The 22,669-nt window shown below is 47.4% G+C and overlaps 1 protein-coding gene across 5 annotated transcripts in view; it reads left to right on the top strand.

Annotated features, from left to right (window-relative positions):
• The window catches only part of LOC135900601 (sushi, von Willebrand factor type A, EGF and pentraxin domain-containing protein 1-like), a 101,053-nt gene that overhangs the window by 44,312 nt on the left and 34,072 nt on the right, over window positions 1-22,669 (top strand). For 4 of the 5 annotated variants that reach the window (XM_070535584.1, XM_070535586.1, XM_070535587.1 and 1 more), the window contains exons 11-16: window positions 4,229-4,367; window positions 7,134-7,340; window positions 14,415-14,800; window positions 15,374-15,569; window positions 16,732-16,887; window positions 17,563-17,724. In XM_070535584.1, coding sequence (XP_070391685.1) covers window positions 4,229-4,367; window positions 7,134-7,340; window positions 14,415-14,800; window positions 15,374-15,569; window positions 16,732-16,887; window positions 17,563-17,724 — 1,246 coding nt within the window. The remainder of the gene's footprint in view (window positions 1-4,228; window positions 4,368-7,133; window positions 7,341-14,414; window positions 14,801-15,373; window positions 15,570-16,731; window positions 16,888-17,562; window positions 17,725-22,669) is intronic. The other variant, XM_070535585.1, reaches the window with a different exon arrangement.

Genomic DNA, 22,669 nt, shown 5'->3' with positions numbered 1-22,669 from the left:
GGAAGCAGTGTTCCGTTAACTGGAATAGTCAAGGCACACGAGACAGAAAAAAAGTTGATTCTTGGGTTTTACATCCCAACACCACGATCTCATAGGGCACGACATAATGGGGGCTCCGGATTAATTTTTTTCCAGCTGGGGTTCTTTAACGCGCCGCCCAATGCACTGGACACGGGCCCGTTTTGACACGGGCGTCAAAAGAAGAGGTTGGAGGAGCCATGGCACTTACTTCACAAAGCCCCGCGTTCTTTGCCACTTGCTCGAAGTCAGCCCGCCCGATCTTATGAATCCACACTTTTCTTCGTTTTGCGTTGCGCCCGGCGGATGGTAAAGCAAAAAGCTTTTTGCCGTCACTGGGTCTGTTGTGGCAACCGTAGGCGCAGCAGCACGGCATCGCAATTAAGCACTCGGCCCTGACACATTGTATAAAACTAACGCGCTCCTTCAAACCGCCTGCCGTACTTTCGTCGCGTAGGCCCAAGAATGGGGGTCGCAGCGCGCTGGAAAGAAAAGATATACAAAAGCGCGGCGCCTGCTCTGCGCCGGAAAGAAAAAAATATACAAAAGCGCGGGGCATGCTTTCACGTGACACAGATTGGCCAATGGGGGAGCGGAGGAGGCTGGGGCGACAGGAGGTGTGGAGGAGGAAGCGCCTGGGTGAGCGGGGTGGCGGAAAGTTCTAAGAATGGCACTACTTTTGGAAAATTTAGGGGTTTTATCCAATGCGCGCGTGGCGCGCCATCTGCCGAGGCAGCGCCGTACATGGAGAGGAGGGGGTCTTCTGTGTTTGCCGCAAGACGGCTCTGCGTGTGCGGAAATCGCAGAAGAAATGCAGCGGAAACGCACTTTGCTACTCGTGTAATTGCGACTTCTGTAAGTTACATGTTCATAATTACCGATATACACCGCAGTATAACTTTCCACGGCTTGTTTCGAAGGCAACACCGCATTCACTAGAGGCGCGTTTGTACCGGTTGGAAGCATCGAACTCGTGGCTGAGTGGTAGCGTCTCCGTCTCACACTCCGGAGACCCTGGTTCGATTCCCACCCAGCCCATCTTGGACGTTGCTTTTCATTTATGAAGTGACTGCCGTGATTTATCGCTCACGGCCAACGCCACCGACGCCGACGACACCGGCTTTTCTGCGACACGAGCTCCTTAACGCTATCACGTTAAAATTGCGCTGCCCGCGAGAGCGAGCAATGCCGCCGCCGGGCGGGTGGTACGGGCTGAACCACGGATAGAGTGGATTGGGCCGCGCGACGTCTGCATGGCAGTACGTGTCTAAATGTGCGTCTGCAGCTTTGAATTTCACTGAAGACCGTTTCTTGCCTGGTTGTAGCGGAGTCGGAAACGCTGGTCTGCATTATTTTTTGACGCTGCACAAAAAAAAAAAAAGCATTCGGCCTCGCGCTCTCGCCTTTCCGCCGTAGTAAGGTCCGTGAGTGGCCGTGTCGAGCACGCGATGTGTGATTGTTGCGCCCTCTGCTCGCTGCTATCGCATCAATTTTGTCAGCGTTTTGTCTAATGAGTGAGTACACCACAAAAAATACACATTGTCTTGTTTTAAACAAATTACGTGGTATCGGCGACGAGACGTGAATGTGGCGCTTTAGCGACTCGTGGCGTTGTGTCGATCACATCGCAGTGATACCACGAAACGTGAAAGTGGTTGCGTGAACATCACTCACCAACAGAAAAAAAAATAGAATCGTGAGCATGCACTTATATACATTATATTACGATAAGTGCATTAACATAACTGCGATAATTATATGACGATAGCTTCGCGTTTGCGCGATCTCGGGTGTTCTTTTAATATGTAGTTTTGATTACACTACAGTGAACTGATGCTGCCTCGAAATTTAATCGTCCGGTTTTTTACATTACGAAATGAAAGGTAGAATTAGGTATTGTATGTCGATCGTGTGTGAAACGGCAGTCTCTGCAGGCGCAAGGCGTCCTATAACGCTGAGTTGAAAGCGGGTTATCATAATTTCCGTTTGCTTTTCATTCTCGCGTTGTTAGCTTGACTCGACACAGTGACCAGTGTTAGATGCAATAAGACAGGCTAATGATTTTATCTCCTCAAGTAATTACAGTTTTGTCGCATCGCTGTCGTGCGTGTAATCGCTGCGAGGGTGAAAAAAGGTATCCCCTCTAAACAACCTGAGGATCAAAAAATTACCGTATTGTCACTTACAGTGGTCAGCCTCTCTAAATTCAACTCAACTGCTTTCGTTCCATAGTGAATAAAAGAAAACAAAATGAGATGTATGCGTACAATTTGGTGATTTAGATTGGCCATTAACTTGATCCTTTACCTTCGTTTTATAGGAGTACAGACTTCTTTAAACCACTGCAAGGGTAGCAGTAAATTGGGTTTTATTCTACTTGAGCAACGCTAATACCAGAGTATAGTGAAAGTCAAGCGAAACAAGCATTTTTTAAACTCTACATAACCTTAATATGTAAATTTTTCTTGAGTGTCCCGTTATTATTGTGCTACTATCCCTTAAATACTGTTATGTTATAACCAAATATTGTCCCGCTCGCTCTGTAACTCTATTGGTTATATTTTACTCTGTGAAAGTTTCTTGTTCACTGACCTCTAGCCTTCAAAAGCATTCGGTTTGTCTTTTGTACAATTTTTAACACCACATTACTGCATGTTAGCGCATTTCTTACACTGTATTTCTTGTATATGTATTCACATAGTAGTCTAATTATTGTATGATTTTGGAATTTACTCCCCCCTTACACAATGCCTATAGGGGCCTGTAAGGTATCTTTAAATAAATAAATAAATAAATGAATAAATAAATAAAAATAAAAAAAGGCCTGAAACCGAAACTATATGTGGCTAAGTGCCAATTCCCCGCTGAATAACAGCTTACGCTCCTTCCAAGTAAATAGAAACGTTCTGTGCTTTTAGTCCACAATTGTACCAGTAGAGGGAAATGTAAGATCAGTTCACTGCAGTCAGCGCGTTTCATTACCAGCAAATGGGGCCAAATAGTTCACAGCGGTAAGCCGCGGTGTACACTTTGATGCGCGCCACCGACACACTAACGGGACGACGGTGCTGCCACCTGTAGTTCGATCTCGTGGTGAATAATAGTTGTCACACTGTGTAGCATGGGTGCGCGACATCACATGCGAGTGCCCCATTTCTCTTCATGCCGGAGACGCAGGAGTGAAATAGGCAAGTTTATGGCAGTTCATTAAGAGCGCTTCACGAAAGCTTCGTTTCACACAGATTCCAGAAAGTGCATTGAATCCGCAGAATTTTTAACGATAAAAATTAAGTTACCGAGCTTCGCGGGAAAAAAGAATTGACTCTTAATCCCGGCCCTGCGAAAGCGGATGTCCATCGAAGCTGTGGCAAAACCACTGCTACATCTGCTGAGGGAGGTATGCAGTGTTTATTGAGGGTTCAGATGCTTGTTTAGAACTTGTTCTTTGTTGAAACGTATGTAGTTCTGAGTGTTGCACGGGCGATTACAACGAATGTACGCACTGTTCGCTTCCCTTTGTTGAATGTTTGTAGCCTATGCATTATGAAAGGGATGAGCCATTGCATTTTTGCTTGGTAAGGGGGGGGGGGTTATGAGCCATTGCTGATAATGGTAATTTTTGTTCCCGGGCGGATGCGAAAAATTGCCGACCACCGAGAGGCTAATAGCTTTGCTTTAAAGTATTTGAGTAGAGTAGAAAATACTCAATTCAGGAAAGTGTTTGAGTGGAGTACGAAATACTCATAAACACTATTTTGTTGAATATGATCAGCTTACAATGTCACAAAGCCGTTTGAAGCGAGATGGAGGAAGTTTAGGGAATTACCCATTATTCCCACTCTGGCTGACCCACCATATCTTCAGCTCCCCTGGACACTAGAGCTCCATCTTTTCGTAGGAATTTTTTGTTAGTTAGCGCCCTGAAGTGCGCACCTGTCATGGAAACAGACACTCGTTTCTCAATGGAGCGAGAGAGAGAGAGAAATGTTTAAGAATGAAGAGGTTGACTACCCCAAATATATTTACGTGTCTGTTCAGGCGTGTTCATACCATCGACAAAAAGTGGAGATGGACTGTGACAGGAAAGAACGGATCCCCACAGAGGAAACTCGCTTTCCAACTATGAATTGCTGCCGCGGAAAGATAACAGAACCACTGCATCTTGCATGACTTTCAAATATTCAGGATATGACTTTTTTTTTGCCTTTAGGACAACGGAGGAACTGTGACCGTCACTACAGACAGGCCACCGGGAATTTTCAGCTGGGGCGCAGCAAGCACCGTGAACTACACTGCGACAGACGCCGCCGGAAACAGTGCGTACTGTACATTCAAGGTCATCGTGAAACGTAAGTGAATAACGTGTGCGCATTGCACTGGGGGGAAATTGGCCCCTGTTTAGTGCGGAATGCCGTTGACAGTTAGCATTTAGTTTGACCTGCTGGCCTGTCCTGTGCCTGAACTGCTTCCTCGTGTTCAGAAATCAAGCGCGGCGCAACCCACGCGAACGCAAGCCTGCCGAATAATGCGAGTTTCAGTTTTGAGAGCAGAAAACAAGGCTCTACATCACATTTTTCGATGCTACGTTACTTAGACTTCATTTTCTTTTTTTTTAATTCGAACACAGAAGAGTGTGAAAGTAGGCTCCTGTGATGCAGGTTTACTGAGTTTTGGAACGGGTCGCTGAGGCACAACCTCGAAGCCCCCAAAGAGGACAAAGCCTTGTCGCACGTCACACACAGAACATTTATAGCAAACTTGATGGGAAAAGCTGTAAGTTGGTGACTAAAAGTCAATAAAACTTTTAACAGCGCGAGCGAACGTTTACAGGAGACAACGCATAAGTAGCAGTATGCCATAGAGCAAACGGGAACAACATGATAGCGTCCAACTAAACAGTCCAACCCAACATGACGAAATTGCCAGGGTATGAGGGAAACACGCTAGAAAACTACCGCTAAATGGCTGCGCGTTAAAAAAGTGCGGAATTATATGCACGTCTCACGCACTGTGGGAGCCGAGGGAAGCGAAGCTTCTCCACGGCTTCCATCTCACTCTCAATATCGAGACCCTGTTCGTCAGGGAAATCAAATTCACCGCAGTTGACTAACTGGCGTCTACACGAAATATACCCACGAGTAATATTACTCCCTCTTATTTGGGATTACTCGACGTTGAATATATCTTACTGCAGCATCTGCGATTATTATGCGAAGCATACTAGCCGCACAACCACGCTCTTCCTTGCTGCGCCGCGCACGGCCGCGTAGCTACCATATGACGTCATAACAGCTGCAAAGCGGACGCTTAAGCTTCGCCTTCAAGAGTGGAACGCGACAGCGTTCCCGTCGACCCGCCAAGGGGTGTAAGACAATGGTCTACGGCACAGCGACTACGCGCCCCGCATCGGACGCGGTGAGCGTCGAGCAACGCAGCGTTCGGCGCGACAACGAAGTGTGCGCCTGAGCAAGCGACGCACGCCTGAGCCGACGCCGACGACACCGGCTTTTCTGAGACACGAGCTCCTTAACGCTGTCGCGTTAAAATAAAGGCTAGTATGCTTCGCATCCTGGGCTTAACCTTAGCTAAGCCACAGCCATTTTTTTGTTGCGTTTACGAACGCAATGGTGGCTGGACAGGCATGTTGGTAATCTTGCATCTTTGATTAGCAACGCGATGAAGCACTTGGAAAGTAAGAGAAGTGATTGGAAAGAACGGGTATATTCGTTCCTTATTGGAATGGCGGACAGTGCCAACTGTAATAAATTGTAGGTCCAGATGCTAAACCGTGATGAAAATGACATTGCATAAGCAATGTATATATACAAGGTATTGTGTGCGCTTGTCTATGTTATGATGTTTTCGTGTGTCTGCACTGTTCCTGTAGTGCTTGCGACGTTTTTAGATATAGTTCCATATGTTGAATTTTGTGCTTTAGGGCTAATAAAAATGTCATTTTATATTGTGTTCTTTTTTGCTTTTGTGATGTTACGTGAAATTGATATACTTCCAACTTTACCATGTCCAATAAGATCTTGGAGTCAACATCACCTTATTTATTCATGCCATGAAAAAAAGGAACTACGCTGCTGAAATATTCCGAGAGACCCCTTAAACGTCGTGCCTTGATGGATAACAGCCGAATATTGAAAACTACTTTCAAGCGTGTTTCAAACGTATTTTTGTTGCGATTTATTTTTGTTGCGATATCGACACTCCAGAGGTGAATGTTCGCTATCGTCATCGTCTTTGTCGGCGCTGGCGTCGCCGTGACGTTTCATATAAAGTCCAACTGCGATCATATCCCATCGCGCCTCGCTCGACGTATGTTGCAGAAGCTAGGGGAAGCTTGCGAGGGTGAGCTGCGAAGGATGGTGGCTTGATGCGTGCTCAATGTTGCAGGTGGCGCGATAAAGCACGAGCAAGGTGAGGGGGGGGGGGGGTGACTCAGCGCGCGTATCTATGCGCCGCCCGAACCATATATCTGGGAGGTAATCTTCGGCGGGGGCAAAGGTAAGAGTGAGCCGAGATGGCTGGTGGCGGCATATGCGCTGTATTGTCCAGCACCTAGTGCGATAAGTCGCGATATGTCAAGTTTCGGAGATGCGTTGAAAGAAGAGGCAGCAGAAGCGCCCACTCCTCTCAGTTTGCGGTCTCAGTCAAGCCAGCCTTGTGATAGCGTGTTCGTTGTCACCGAGTGCGATCTGTTTATGTTGCGGGCGTGGCACCCTGCCAGCTAGATTAAGTAATAGGCGAGCGTTAACTGCAATTGTATGGCAAATAAAACTAGAAACCTTACTAGGGTTGCAATGTGGGCTTGTTGGTAATGCAGCTTCAAGGGGAGTACGGTAGCGCGATTAAAAGACGGGACAAAAGAAGACACATAGGGACACACACTGCGCTGTGTGTGTCCATTTGTGTCTTCTTTTGCCCCGTCTTTTAATCGCGCTACCATACTCCACTAGAAACCTTACTTCGTGCAGTTGTGTAATAAGTTGCTATCAATATGAATGCGTTGCCTTTCGGCTGAAACTGCGTGTAATTTTTTTTGCACGGCAAATTGTTATTATTTGAGGCGGGTTATAACAAACGAGGTGCACTTCACTTTCCTGCAGCCCACAGGTGTCCCTACGTCCCTCCTCCTCGGAATGGTTACTTGGCGTGCGATGCGGATAATCAGCGTTGTAGTGTATACTGCCAAGATGGCTACAACTTCCCCACCAAGCCTGCTCCTATTTACGCCTGCAAGCAAACGACCACAGAGGGAAAATGGATCATTCGTTCAAGAAGAAAATTTCCATTTCCGTGGCCGGACTGTGCAGGTGGGTCTCGTCGCGGCTTTCGGGCGATGTGCAACAAAGTATACATTGTTAGTCGATTAGCGCGTTGACCGGCCCCGGTGTTGACGTGTGCCGGGCGCTGATAGAGCTAAAAATATCCCCAGATTAGTTTCTGCGACAACCCCGGCACTTATGTGGAACGTGTTCTTATAGAATTCCCACGATATGAGCGACAGCAAGTTCGCCTGCATAAGAGCTTGACCCTTCTTGACGCACACCCTCTAGCGGTGAGTGAAGTGGATTGTGGTCATGCCTTGATAAGCAGACGTGTGCTGTTAGCGTCCCTCGCGACTTATTATTGGGCAGCAATCTCATTGGACTACCACTCAGTGCCAGGCCCCTTGTTATGCATCCCGCTTATTAGGCTTCGGTGCAAGTTTGGACATTTCAATGCCGGTTTCGTGTTATGCTCTCCACGTGCGATTCTCCTGATGGGATGTAGTGGCTGCACCAAACGATTAGAGCATACTTCTCGTGCTCGTGCACATGTGGTGACGCTATACGTGAGTGCTTGTGACTTTTGTTAATACACAAACGAGCCTAGAGAGAAGCACAGCATGAGACATCACATCGCACAGACACAAAGGAAGATTTGCGTACTTGTTTAATTACGATGCGCTGTCTGGATCAATATGAGCTGTAACACGTGAGCCGTTGCTGCAGCGACTCTCTCGAGAAAGAAAAGGGGAGAGGGTGTCGCCATTCCAGAAATGCGCATACCCCCTTGTTTCTGTCGTCTGCTTTCTTCGCAGAGCGATAATACATTGCCCACCAACCAGCCATATTTTTACCGCGAATAAAAAAAAAAACGGAAAGAAGAAAAAAAGAAAAGAAACACAAGAGAAAAAAAAGAAAACAAAAGTCGCAGTTTCGCCCGAAAGGCGAAGCATATTTTGGGATTTTAGTAGGATGTTCTGGGGCAGACTAGTTGGTTCATACCTTTAGACGTTTCTCTTAACTGCGCGAAAAAACGAGGACGAACGAAAGAGACAAATACCATACCACGAGTGCATACCACACCACTGCACTTGTGGTGTGGTTTATGTGTCCTGGTTTTCTCGCGCAGTTAAAAGAAACGTTTAAAAATTTATTGTGATAGAAAATTAGTAGACAGCTATACGAAGCAAGGATAGTAGATTTAGCGGCCGTATAAATTTGCGAAGAATCGCTTCCAAATGAATTAACAAGCTTGGCGTCACGTACGCACAGGCAAACATAAACAAATCAGACTCGATGACTCCGAACACTCGCTGCCACAGCGCCGGAGCAAGGAAACGCCGCAGCAGCCGCGAGCGAAGTGACTTTCGTGCTGCCTATCGCTACAACGCGAACGTAGCGGCGAGAACACAGCGCACACGAGGCTATGAGCCGTGGACGCACCTATAGACGCCTAGACTATGTCCCCATCGCAGATCGCTTTCACGATCGTGCCCGCGCGACCGTGCCATACGCAGTTGCCGCCGGAGAGAAATGCCCCCTTTCCCCCCTGCCCCGCCGCCTTGCATGCGACGGAAGACGGCGCACTTCCTCACTGCTTTCCTCCCTAGCGCGCGAGAGATTAGAGACATTTAGCTTGTACGCTATTCCGGTAAACGGGAGCGGTTTGGGCGGATTACCGGATGGTCGGGGCGTAAACGTGAGCGGTGAAGCCGCCTGGTGTTGTAGAGCTCAACCAGACAAACGCATAGCTAAAACTTCAGTAACTCACCATATCCTGCTTCGCCACTCGTGCAAATTTTTGGCAGCGGCGTAATTGTGAACATGATTACGCCACTGTCGAAAATTTACCCCAGCAGCTAAGCAGAATACAGTAATTAGCTCTGTGTTTGTGTGGTTGAGCTTTGCGCCACCAGCTGGCGCCACCGATCGGGCCGCTCACCTTGACGCCCCCGCTAAACTGGAAAACCGCCCACGCTTGTCCGAATACCGGACACGCTAAAGGTCCCTATTGAGCCACCAACGTCAGCTTACCCTCGCACGCGTTCGCTCGCACAAACACTCTTAAGCAAAATTACCCCCTTTGGGTAGGGAACTGCATCGCAGTTGCACTTGGAATCTATTTCGGCACCTCCTATACGAAACAAATACCAAGTCATACCAGCGCGACCGCCTGACCCGCCTCATGCACACCATCACACAACAACAAGGAAAAGACGCTGTTATCAAGAGCCTGGAAGACAAGTATCTGCCGGACACGCCAACGGAAACCTACCCGCTGTACGGGGGCCTGCCCATCGCGTGGCTCGACCGAGACATTACCATATCAGAGGTACGAGTAGCGCTGCACGAGCTCAACACCCACTCAGCTGCCGGCCCCGATCTCGTTACCAATAAGATGCTACGCAACCTGGACGACGCTTCGATAGAGGCCCTAACCCATTACTTCAATGAATGCTGGCATTCGGGCAAACTCCCCCGACAGTGTAAAACGGCAAGAACGATCCTGATTCCGTAACCGGGCAAACCACTGGACATAGGCAAACTGCGTCCCATCTCGCTCACGTCCTGCGTGGGCAAGGTGCTGGAACACGTGGTCGCCAACCTGTGGCAGGAATAGATAGAGAAGGAAGGCCTCTATCCTGACACGATGATCGGCTTCCGGCGCAGACTCAGCACACAAGATGCCATGTTACAACTCAAACAAGAAATCATCGACAACAAGACACGAGACAGCAAAGTAATCCTGGGGCTCGATTTACAAAGTGCATTCGACAAAGTGAAGCACTCAGCCATATTAGCACAAGTATCAAGACTCAACATGGGGGTAACGAGCTACAATTATATTCAAGGCGTCTTGACCAACCGCATGGTGAAACTGCACGCCAGAGACCTCAAGCTCCCCGAACACAAGCTCGGCAGTACGGGTACTCCGCAGGGTTCGGTCATCTCGCCGTTGCTCTTTAACCTCGTCATGATCGGGGTAGCGAAGGCAGTAGCGGGGACCGGCGTCCGGCATGCGATCTACGCCGTCGACATTACCCTGTGGGCGGCTGGCGGCACCGACGCCAGCATCGAGCAACAGCTGCAAGCGGCGGTTACCGCCATCGAGCAACACCTTGACGGCACAGGCCTAATGTGCTCGCCCGCAAAATCCGAGCTGTTCGTCCTCACACCGCTTCGACCGGGACGGAAGCGCGCTCCCCTTCGAGAGTGTGACCACATCAAGATTGTGACAGCATTGAGACAACGCATCCCAGAAGTTCCCAAGATCAGGGTCCTGGGTCTGCTGCTCAACAAGAGCCGCAATGACGAGACCATCAACAAGCTTACGACCAAGGCAATAGACGCCATCCGGCTCATACACCGAGTCTCTAGACGACGGGCGGGCATGCGTGAAGACAGCCTCGTGCGCCTTGTCCAGTCGTTCGTGATCAGTCACTTCGCCTACGTTGCGGCCTATCTCAACTGGCAGGTCTCTGACAGGACCAAGATCAACACGCTGATCAGACGGGTTTAGAAGACGGCGCTGGGCTTAATGGAGACCACGAGTATGGGTCGGCTCCTGAAGCTCGGCGTCCATAGCACCCTAGAAGAAATAGCCGAGGCACAGCTCACCGCGCAAATGCAGCGCCTCTCTACTACCAAGACGGGCCGCAGTATACTGACGTCCCTGGGTTACAACCCCCAAGCTCCCAGCCGGCAATCGTGCGAGATCACAGAGGAGGCGCGGGCCCACATTTACGGGGAGCCCATCCCAAAGAACATGCACCCGGAGTACAACCAAGAACGACGGCAGGCGCGGGCCAAGGTCCTCACCAAACAACACGCCCACGACCCGCACGCCCGGTACGTGGACGCAGCGGAATACAAGCGGGAAGGCTTCGCGGCAGTGGTCGTTGCGGCGGCTACCGGCACCAAGACAACGGCAGCGAACGTGCGGTGCATGAACGCCACAGACGCTGAGAAGGTTGCCATCGCTCGCGATCACCGAGGCCGAGTGTCGCACGGTGCTCAGCGACTCGAGGAACGCCGTGCGCAACTTTGCCAACGGGCGAATAAGCGCGCCGGCGGCCGCCATCATCGGCCAGTTCCAACTTCAAGATCGAGGCATCACCATCCGTACGAAGTGGTTCCCGGCGCACGCCGGCGAGTGTGCATCCTCACCGAACCACAACGAGACGGCCCATTCGGTGGCGCGAGCGCTTACCTTCCGCGCCCCCGAGAGTGTCCGTTCCGTGTGGTGGTTCGAAACCAAGGACAGATTGACCAGTTATGCCGAAGTAAACAAGTGTTTTTTTTTTAATCCGGTAGAAAATTGCGCGGCACCGCTTAGCTCGACGGACAATGCCGCCTCCCCACCCGGCACTCAATCGGGAGGAGGTCGTAATCCTAAGACAAATACAGACCGCGTCACTCCTCGCCCCCGCAATGCTGCACGTGCTTCACCCAGAGCTCTATCTGAGTGGGCTGTGCGGTGTTTGTGCAGCAGGTCTGGCGGACCAATGGCCCATCATCTGGGACTGTGCCAAGCTCCCGATGGCAGCTACCTCCAGGACTTACCCACCCGAATTTCAAGGTGCACTGCAGTTTGCAGACAAGGACACACAACTATGGGCCGTCCAGCAGGCCCGGGGTGCGCCCGAAAAGAACAAGCCTCATGACCCACTATAAACGGGCCCAACTGGGGTAGTGCAGAGTAGGGTATAATCCCGGGTCGACGCTTGGCCAGCGTCACGACGCGTTAAACCATTGGTTGCCGGCTTCGCCTACGGTTAAGGTTATTCCTATCCTACCCCCTTTGGGTCGTATCTTGCCGCACAACAATAATCGTCATCTGCCTTGTCCACATTTCCTTTTTTTAACGCTGCGAGCCCGGTACTTCCAAGCCACGAACGACATGCGCCTTATCTAAATGACAGAAGATTCTCGACAGGTAAGTAGCGAGCGCCGCTTTAAAGGAAAAGAGGACACGCAAGCAAGACAGATGGCGATTACTGTTGTGTGGCAAGTATGCACAACAAAAGGTAAGTACACACCCCATTTGTTTAAGAGTGTACAGCCTACAGCCCGTGGTGACGATGTTATCGCCTTTGGACTTTATACGGAACATCACTGCGACGGCGACGGCAGAAATGACATAGGAGTGTTCATATAGTTGTTACGGAATAAAAGAAAACGAAATAGTTACGAAGCTAGGGCAGCGTGCTCCATAACAAAGCATGCTGCGCTAAGCGCAAAGGACTTACGGTCTGCTCTGCAGGCCATTGCATTATCGCTCCGCGAAGGAAATAGCAAAGAGCTGTGGAGTACATGAACATTTCTGGAATGGCTAAACGCTCTGTACTTTTTCAGAGCCCAGCTCTTAGGCGCCCGATCCTGCGGCGAGCCTAGGCACAACCGAGCGAACGAGCAAGGATGAAAAAGCGAACGGGGAGTGCAGCGAGGAATGAAATACGCAAGGAGGAAAGCGTATCTCACGTGTTGTAGCTCACACTCTTAAAAAAAGTTGGCGCTCATTTGGGCGTATCTTGCCCCATAAGGTCAATCGTCATCTGTCTTGCCCGCATTTCCTTTGTTTAACGCTGCGAGCCCGGCACTTCCAAGTCACGAACGGCATGCGTGTTAACAGTGTGACAGTGTTCTCGACAGGAAAGTAGCGAGTGCAGCGTTTTCAAGAAAAGAAACACAAGCAAAGCAGAAGAAGATTATTGTCGTGGGACTAATACACACCTCAAAGGGGCGCACATTAAAGAGGGCAACTGTTTTTAGAGAGCATATTGAGCGTGGTCGTACGTTCATGTGCTGATTTCGTGTTATTTGCTTCTGGATTGCTTTTTGACTTATTGATGTCCTTATTGTTTATTTAGGCTTTAGGAATTGCCGGTTCTAGAGAAACATGCCTTCTCACTTTTCTGCGTAAATAAAGGTAAGATGACTACATCCACGAGAGCTGTCGCGTTACCGGTAATCCAGTATGTACGATCACCTTTCGGTAACAGCATTCTATTTCGTTCTGGTCCTTCATGGCGTCGGCTGGACAATTTCTCACAATTGGACCACTCCTCTTGCAGAAGCCTGCACGCTATAGCCTATATACTGTGACGCCACAGATGCACATTTCTGTCTTACACATCTATATACAATTCGCAGAAAACAATCATGTAGTGCATATTTTAGCATTGTATCGAAACCAAAAACAATATCTGCTAGATACGCTATAACTTGGGTGCGAGTGAGGCATGATACTCAGTGATTTTTCACAGTTATTTTTGCCATTTGCCTTTTGTCTGCCAATCTTTGCTACAAGTTTGTACCAGAAAGTAAATACGTTTTGATGCAAACTATTTTGAAGGTAATCACGGAGATCCGAATTTGACATGTTATCAACACGATCATTTGTCCCAGTAAACAAGTATACTAATGATAACTGATCGGTCAATCTTTCACTACTATGTTTCGCTCCCTCAGTGGTTACGCCCTATATTGAGGGCAGCGTGTATCGGCGTGGAAACTAAATAAGTGTGACGTGCTCTCAGGGCAATGCCTTTGGTAGTTTTTCTAATAGCGTATTTGTGCGCAAGGAGATAAATCAAATGTATTGTATCATATCACTTTTTGAATCTGGTTATGCGTGTATTTTGTAGAAAACAGCCGTAATTTCGGTCTGTGCGAAGGAATAAGGGGGCACACTACGTCTTTCTGTAATGGCTCCTCAGGCTTACCGGCTTCAGAAGTGACGTCAACTGTGGGATAGAGTAGGCTCGCACTGATTCCAAGAATACGCGCGAAAATGGACTCGTCGTAGAAAGGGCTGTCGCCATTTTGTTCTTTGTTTTGTTTCTTGGTAACCGCTAGAGTTATGCAAAATTTCCATTAACGATTGGGTTGTTAAAAGTTCCCTTGTGCGCTTTCAATTCTGTTACCGCGGACGTCGGGTGTTTAGAAGCGCACGTTTGTCTATTACCTAAGAGTCTGTATATGGGCGGTATCGGTACGCGTTTCACAGAACGGCTCCAATGTGTCCCAACTGGAATAACTGTTACGCTCTCGGCAAGGTGCCATTACTATATATAACATCTTTTTCCTGGTTTCTCTCTTTGATATCTTTTGTTACAGCATCAAAAAAAAGCAAGCAAGCAAACGTCACCGCAGAGTTCAAGTTCAAGACAAATTCCTGCCAGATCAGCGACGAAAAGATGAGAATGTTGAAGGAGAAGTTCTACGCGATGCTTCAACAACGAGCAAAACTTGTACATGGCTCCTGCGATCCCAGCCGTGGCTGCACGGTGGAAAATGTTTCGATCAAATGCAGACCGCAGAATTTCTCGGGCAGCACCGCTCCGGCTACAAATGGCCAGCGACCGGAGAGACGGCTTACGAAACGGCTTACGAAACGGCAGGCTCAGGTCGGAGGCGGAGAAGACGAGTTCGACCTCATCATCTCTTTCGATTTTCCACTGGACACCGACTTCAACGCCACTCACCTGATTGAGGGTTGCGAGGTATCCATTTCGTGCAGTCATCTATCGCATAACGCATTTCTTATATATGACCTTCAAAGTTAAACTGCAAGTATTCTTAATAATAATAATAAATAAAGAAAAGAAACTATATGCTTTCAGCGCAAATGCAGCGCTTGCGCTAGTAGCTTATGCACTTTGGCGGGCACAATTTTCGGCAACAGATGAACAAATAATTAAGTAAAAGTTTTTGCTACCCTTAAAACTTCCCTATTGTGATACTTTTTATATTGCTATCTAGTACATCCGAAGAGAATTCCGTTTTGCTTGATACTTCCAGGCGTTTGAGTCACGTAAACGTATACAATAATCGCGAAGGGATAACTCGAAGAACATTTTAAATGTGCACTGTGTTCACTTGCTAGGGAAAGTTGTTTCCGTAAAAGTGCATATAAACCACCTCTAAAGGCAGCGTGTACATGGCTGCCATGCCTTTACATAAAGTTAATATTCCCATTACTGATAGCTCAACACTGAAGCTTCCGCATAATAAATTGGTTTTCGGTGCCTTGTGAACTGCATGATTTTGATTTCATTTTCAACATTTCATATCAGGATTGCAAGAACGCTAGCGTGGTTCACCGAAGCGACACGGAGACGACCGCATTGGGACGAGCGGTGGAAGCGGCGTTGAGCGAAGTGGTCCAAACTACAGTTGGCGGGACGTTTGCTGGAGCTACGCTGGTAGAGACCACGCATTCGGTAAAGTCTGCTTGCCACAGAGGGCAGGTGTCCAATGGACTGCACTGCGGTGAGCGTACGAGCAGTTTACGAACTTGACATGAATTGTTGTATAGCTTTTGCAATGTTCACCATTTCACGCGATGCTAGAATTTGCTCGATTTTTGTTTCGTAAGCGTCGTTTGCCTGACTTGAACTCACGCTTCTTAGACTGCGCGTTAATAACCGAGTACGTAACAAGAATAGACAACCGAGGGAAAGTATTGCGAGACTGCAAGACATATTTCGCTGCCACTGATTTTTCTGATTGTTGAACGCATTATGATTTCGCGCACAATCTGTCCGCAACTACGACGGTTTTTGATTTATATAGGGCCTGCTATTTTCTTCACAATGAATATATGGTCGTTGGCCTTCGTAGGAAGCAGCATTCCAGCCACATCTCACTGCAAATGAATGGTGGCAAGCGCAGCGCTAAGTCGCAAAAACTGCGAAGAAAACCATGTATTGTACATTTGCACAACAGACTTCAGAGCACCTATAGCTTCTGATATCGCAGAAATTGATACCGCAAACAGCCTGTCAAAAATAAAGAGAGAGAGAGAGAGAGAGAGAGAGAGAGAGAGAGAAAATAGAAAACAAAGTAATTTAAAGAAGAAAGCGGGGTTTGTTTGATAATTCTGCGCTGCGCTACTACGTTGGTGGCATTAAATCTTTCAAAAAACAAATAACCAAAACTGGAGCTTAGAGATGTGAGCTCTCTTGATTCTTATTCACACAGCGCAATTCCTGCGAGAAAGTGACGTGAGGGGAACATTTCTTCGTTTTACGGTGCCTGACGTCTGCAATAATTTGGTGTTTGTCAGCAAAGAGCCGGCATAATGAATTGTCACTGTCAGTACGTGCACTAGGAGTCCTAATGACGCTGTTTCAAATGGATCTCGGACTCCTGACTCTCCACGAACCGTGAGTTCAACTCGCATGCCATCATTGAGAAGGCGCAAAAAAAGGAAAAAAAAAGTCACCGCAGACCCGAGGCCACCGAAAGGTCACGTGAACAAGTGAGCTCGAGGCCACGTGATCAGAGGAGGTCCGCCAATATATCGTATTGCGGTCGGACTTGGCTACATCCTTGTAGCTTGATTATAAGTGCGCTCTAAATATGTGTTAACAAATCCCGCATGTTGTGGTATACTTCTAATATTTCAACTGATGGCCTTTCCTCGCCCTAGTCAATTGCCCTGTGGGGACCTACTACTACGAGAGCACGTGCGTGGCGTGCCCTATAGGAACGTACTCCGACAAGGAAGCGGCCGAATCCTGCTCTCCATGCCCGGACAACAAGACCACGCTGGAGGGAAACACGGGCTCCGTGTCTGACTGCCTAGGTAACCTGAATGCTGAGCTTACAGAGACGTTGCCCGCCAAAGACAGCACTTTCGCCATCAGTATACCATGCGATTCGAATGAGAGTTAAGGCAAACATTTAAAGCGCGCCTATACAAACACTCCCGCCATTAGACTTCCACGGATTTGACAATCCGAAACGCCGAGTGGAAAATGAGAAAACTTGAGATAAAGCCACATTTCCTATCAGTCATTTAAATTTGAGTCATGCTTGCTCTTAACAGATGGCGCAAGCATCCATTGTACATTAGAGTTAATGTATATGCTCCCTTAGGGAGCCTATGCATTAACCTTACTTTGTATATCACGTCACTCACGTGTGCAATGGAGTGCGCTTTACTTTCGCGGGTCGCTTTTCTCTTTGCAAATAGCTGACATACTTCGAGCTATGCACAAAAAGAATTATCTCGGTACAACCAGCGCCATGTCTGTGCCTCCGTATGCATCTTTGTTATAGCCATAACGCTCGCGGCTACCGATATTCCTTTTATTTACCACGTAGTATGCGATAATTCATCACGTCGATGTTTTTCTGTCGAGGTTCGACAGTAGTACTGACTGTGCTGTGAAGCTAGGTGCTGCGATTCATCAAGCGTTCGAATGATTTCGAGCTACGCGCTTCGAATTGATTTCGACCGTTTGCGCGTCACGAACAGCGCTGTGCGCACCTGGCACGTGGTCGAGGACCGGCAAGGAGCCTTGCATAGCGTGCGACCCACGCTCCTACCAGGACCAAGTTGGCCAGCTTTCCTGCAAGAAGTGCACCCTGGGCTTGTCGACGGGATACTGGGGTGCTAGCTCTTCTTCCGAATGCCAAGGTGAGCGCGCCTCTGCCCTGACCCCCCCCCCCCCCCCAATATGCAGGAAAAGAAAAAAAAATAAGAAAACCAAATATTGGGGGCGCTTTCCTTCGATGCCTATTGTGTTAGAGTTAGAATGTTACTGTGCATCCGTGATTAATTACGGAGTTAAGTTCGCTAACATAATCAGCGTTGCACGCACTGGACACAACTGGCTTAAAATACAGGGCCCATAGGCAGGGCACTCGTGCAGGTTGTTTATTCTTCCGCAGCTGACGGCACTTTCTTAGAACTGTGCGGCTCTTCTAGTCAGGGACCATTTGGGACGGTACACTTCCGCTGCGGTGAGCAAGATATATGAACCCTTCATGGACAAGCGTATATAGCGAGGTTAAGCAGCTGCCTGACAGCGCGCATGTCACTCAGCGGCACATGGGCAAGTTCTCGTGGGCTAACACAAGCACAGGCATGCACTGCCGAAGGTGGTGGCATTCCCCTTCGGGTGTGGGAGATACATATGCACACTTTACGCCGTCGAGCAATCATGCGTATGTAACTCGAGAGCTGGTAGCAATGTCTCGCGCGTGTAAGATTCTGCAGCATGTCTGGCGTTAGTTGCTTGTAGGGCGATTTGTGTATTTGCAGGGTGCGCTATTTCTCCAGATCACCCAGGCGGGGAAATTTCAAGCATGAGAGCCATGTGGTGTTCCTTGAATTGTTGGCCTCTGTGTCCCAAAACCCTGACGGCAAGAACGGGCGGTCGGTTACAGTCCGTATAGTTGATGTTAATGCCTACTTACGAAACACATGCATAGAAACCGATGGGGAGAAAGTGAGCGAGGAGAGTTCAAATAAGGGTACCGCCGCATTTCGCAAGGCTACTGAAAATGAGCAGCAGCCGATAATCGACCGCTGCTATATAGACAATGCATCCTACATTTTCCTAATGAGCGTTTCAATTCCTAAGTCGTCCTCCCTGAGTGCAAAGTATCGCCGGGTGGACACAAAGACGCTTTGAAGAATCGTCTGCCTGAAAGCCCTGGGGCATGAAACTTAACGTCAGGACGATGTGCACGTGATCATGAAGGACCCCGTGGTGGGGGCCTCCGGATTAATTATGGCCTCGCGAGGTTCTGTGGCGCACACCCCAAAGCGTGTGGCACGAGCGTCTTTGAATTACGTTCCCATCGGGATGTGGCCGCGGAGTTTGGGAGTCGACCCTGAGACCTCGCGCTTAGCAGCAGAACGCCATAACCATAGAGAGACCCCGTCGGGTGGCTGTGTTCCCATCTACTGGAGCGGTGGCCTAGTGGTAGAACATAAAGTTTCAAGTTTATTTTCTCCAAAGTTAGTAGAAATTTTCTGCAAACACCTCAGGGCGCCTTACCCGAAGGCTACTAGTTTACAAGTATATAATTTGCAGTAAGCTTGTCTGCGACACATTAATGCACAGTATAAATATAATGAACACACAGAGCATTTAAAAACAGTATAGATTGACAGGAACACTTAGTTAGTACGAAAAAAAATCTTGTTTGCAACTTAGCATAAGGACATATTTGTAAACAAGTACACACTATTGGTCGAGTTCATGGGATGAACATATTCAGACAGGTTACGCAGACATTTGCTGAAGATGGTATTTTTTTAACCATTGTGATACACTTTTGTTTTGGTTAGCCTCAAATGGCAAGTTATTCCATGTTCTTATGCGAATAAATTCCACTAATCTCTGGCCATATATATTACTGGTCGGTGGTATACTGAAGTTGCAAAAAGTTTTATTTCGTGTTGGGCGAGCTGGCATACGTAATATTGATACATGAAATTGATTATTGTCTTGTTTTGGTGCTATTCACGCATTTGACTATATTTATTTTGCGCAATGAAACTAAGGGCAGCATACGAATGAGCTGGCATACGTAATATTGATACATGAAATTGATGATTGTCTGTTTTGGTGCTATTAACGCATTTGACTATATTTATTTTGCGATGTGAAACGAAGGGCACTATTTGTAATTTGACAAAGATTGGTTTACTTGTTTCATTTCGCTGAGAGAAAGTAAGGCTGCGGAAGGCTCGTTTTTGAAGGTGTAGAATAGGTTCTAGGTACGTTGTGAAAGTCCATGCCCATGACTCAATCACTACAATAAATGAGATTGAATAAATGAAAAAATACAAGATGCGGAGAACGTTTGTTTGAAAATGTTCCCGTGCCCTGAGAAGTGCATAGTTCAAGTTCAAGTTTTTATTCTTCTTCTAGTACAGACTAGAAACGTCCTCCCGGGCTAAAAGCTGCCGTCAGCAGCTTGACTGGCAGCGTAACAGACTTGACAGCGTAACAGCCAGATGCTGGCTTGGAGCAAAGAACTTCTATGTGGTACTTCCAGCTTTGATTTTTGTCGAGAATAACGCCGATATACGTATATGAGTCGGTGCGTTAGAGTGGACATTGATTTATAGACAACGAGATAGAATCACTACTGACGGTTTTGAAACGTGAATGAAAAAGGGCATATTTCGTTCATTTTGTATTTGTTGTCAATTTATACGCAAGAAACTATTCAGAAATCTTAGCAAGCTCTATTTGCGTTTTTTTCTTCTATTTCTTTGGTGTTAATACCTGTGATTATCAAAGCAGTTTCATCGGCGTACATTAAGATATTAGTGGACGTTAAAATCTGGGCTAAGTCATTGACATGAATTGTAAAAAAACAAGCGACCAAGCACAGATCCCTGTGGCTCTCCTGTTCTCAGATGCTGAGGGGACGAAGTTATCTCGTTTATATCAAGGATCTGGTTTCTATTGTGGAAATAACTATGAAACAATTCATATATACGATGTTCCGAAAGCCACAAGTGCTTAGCTTATTAAGTAAGACATTATGATCAACGGTGTCAAAAGCGTTTTTTTTTTCATCGAGAAGGACATTCACCTCATATGCGGGACACACATGATTCGAATCTCGATGTCACCGGAAGCCCATCGATTTCTTTCATGGGCAGAGGTGTGTCCCTCGGCCTGGTGCTCGGCTACTCGTGGGGCTCTATAGAGATTTATAGATTTCTATAGAGATTATAGAGTTTTGTAGAGACTTGTAGTCGCGGTTTCTGGGCGCCCCAAGTCCAACCCCAGACGGCCTTGGTGCACGGGATCCGACGCGATGGTAGAAGGCAGAATTGAGCTGACGCTGGGTAGCTACCGGTGACACAGTGTGCAAGGGTTGAAGCTTGGACGAGTAGGTGACGGTGCGTTTTCTTTCTTATAGAGTTCACTGAACGCACATATTCCTTAGTATGCATGCGCTGCGAACACTATTAAAATGCGCACACAGTAAGTTCAAGCATGCTGCCAGCCTCGAGCTCAGCTATTAAGGGACCTCAACGCTTGGAAAAGGGTGTTTCTCGCTAACCCGGCCTGCTTCAGCCGAGGCTTTCCGTCGTTCACCAGAAGGGGCGCAATATAAATAACACTTTTTCGGCAACTCGTTATTCTTCCTGGCGTAGATAGGCAAGTGCTCGATAAGATCAAGTATTGACTTTTCCAATATTTACTTGTCATTATTCGAACAAAGTAATTACTATAACAATATTGGAATTGACATCGGACAGTGCTCAGGACACGTCTATTTTGTGGGCATGTAGAAATGATCAGAAGAGCGCAAGTTACCAAATATTCGTTCTTAAACTTCTTGGGAATAGACACATTTCACGCAGTAGAACGTTTTGTTGGGCTAGTTGGTGCATGTTACTGAAGTACTAAAGCGCCAAATCAACGACACAATGTTGCCTGTGTCCGTGTTTCTTCTTGTGTCGTCTGTTTGTCGCTTTAGTACTTCAGTTCACACAGTGTTGTACTACGCAAACACTGCACAAAACATGCCGATAGAAATAGTCCTTACCTGGTTGAATGGCGACTATGGGAAAAGTCATGTTAGCTTTGCGCCATAGCGCTATGTGTATGTCAAATGTGCCTTTCTGTTGTCCCTGTCGCTTAGCTTGCCCTACAAAAAAAAAAACACACACACACATTTAGTCTTTCAGATAAAAAAACAGGGAAATAAGAAAAAAAAAGACTTTTACAATCCTTCCCCCTCCCTCTTCTCCAATACTTTCCATGGATTTTTTTAGAAAAATGCACAGTGACATTACCCTTGGCATTCCGCTCAATGTTGCCTGTTTGTCAAAAAACTGTAGCCATTATGTGAAGCCATAAACTGATGCGAAAAAAAAAACCTTCGCAAAGCGGGAAAACGGTGAGGGCTGTCGTTAAGGTACAGGCAGGGCTTTTGCGTATGCACTCTGAACGTGCTAAAAATTGGTCAAACCGCCACGTAATTCTTTCCAGAAGATTTTACTTTAGCATTGCGAGACCAGGCATGGCATAAAACCAGCGCTTATTGCGCCAAATATTTGGGAACGAGCATCACAAATGCGCCACTTGTCTCTGAAATTAAGCGCGCTTGGCCTGAGCACTGACCTGCTTCTATTCCTCGAATGCAACACGTGCCTCGGATTAATTAAGAAAGAAAGTAAATAGATGTAGCATTATAAACTAACGAAATATTGGTTGTCGCAGAATTCATGATGTTCGCTGGATAGAATGTTTCGCTTAAGAAATAACCTCCTTATTCCTACTGCGTTTTTTGAACTTGTAAATTGCTGAAAGTCCCATTACTGAGAAGTCAGACGGGGAGTGTACATTTCGCTCTAAATATTATAGAGGGCGAACGCCAATTCACTGATCAGAGTGATGCCGAATATTTTTTTTTACTAAAGCAAACGGGATATTTGTATATACATTTCCTGTAGAGAAGCTTCGGTTTACCACCTATCATCGCAACGAGCCATGTTTGTCCCTTATATATTCGACTTCGAAATGGCCTCTCCAGAAGCACTCAGAGTAAGCTGCACAAAGATTGCATTTCATCTACATTTACGACTCAAACAGACAGCAGCC

This window comes from Dermacentor albipictus, chromosome 3 (genome assembly GCF_038994185.2).
Source record: "Dermacentor albipictus isolate Rhodes 1998 colony chromosome 3, USDA_Dalb.pri_finalv2, whole genome shotgun sequence".
Taxonomy (NCBI): domain Eukaryota; kingdom Metazoa; phylum Arthropoda; class Arachnida; order Ixodida; family Ixodidae; genus Dermacentor; species Dermacentor albipictus.
This window is presented reverse-complemented; position numbering and strand designations above follow the sequence as displayed.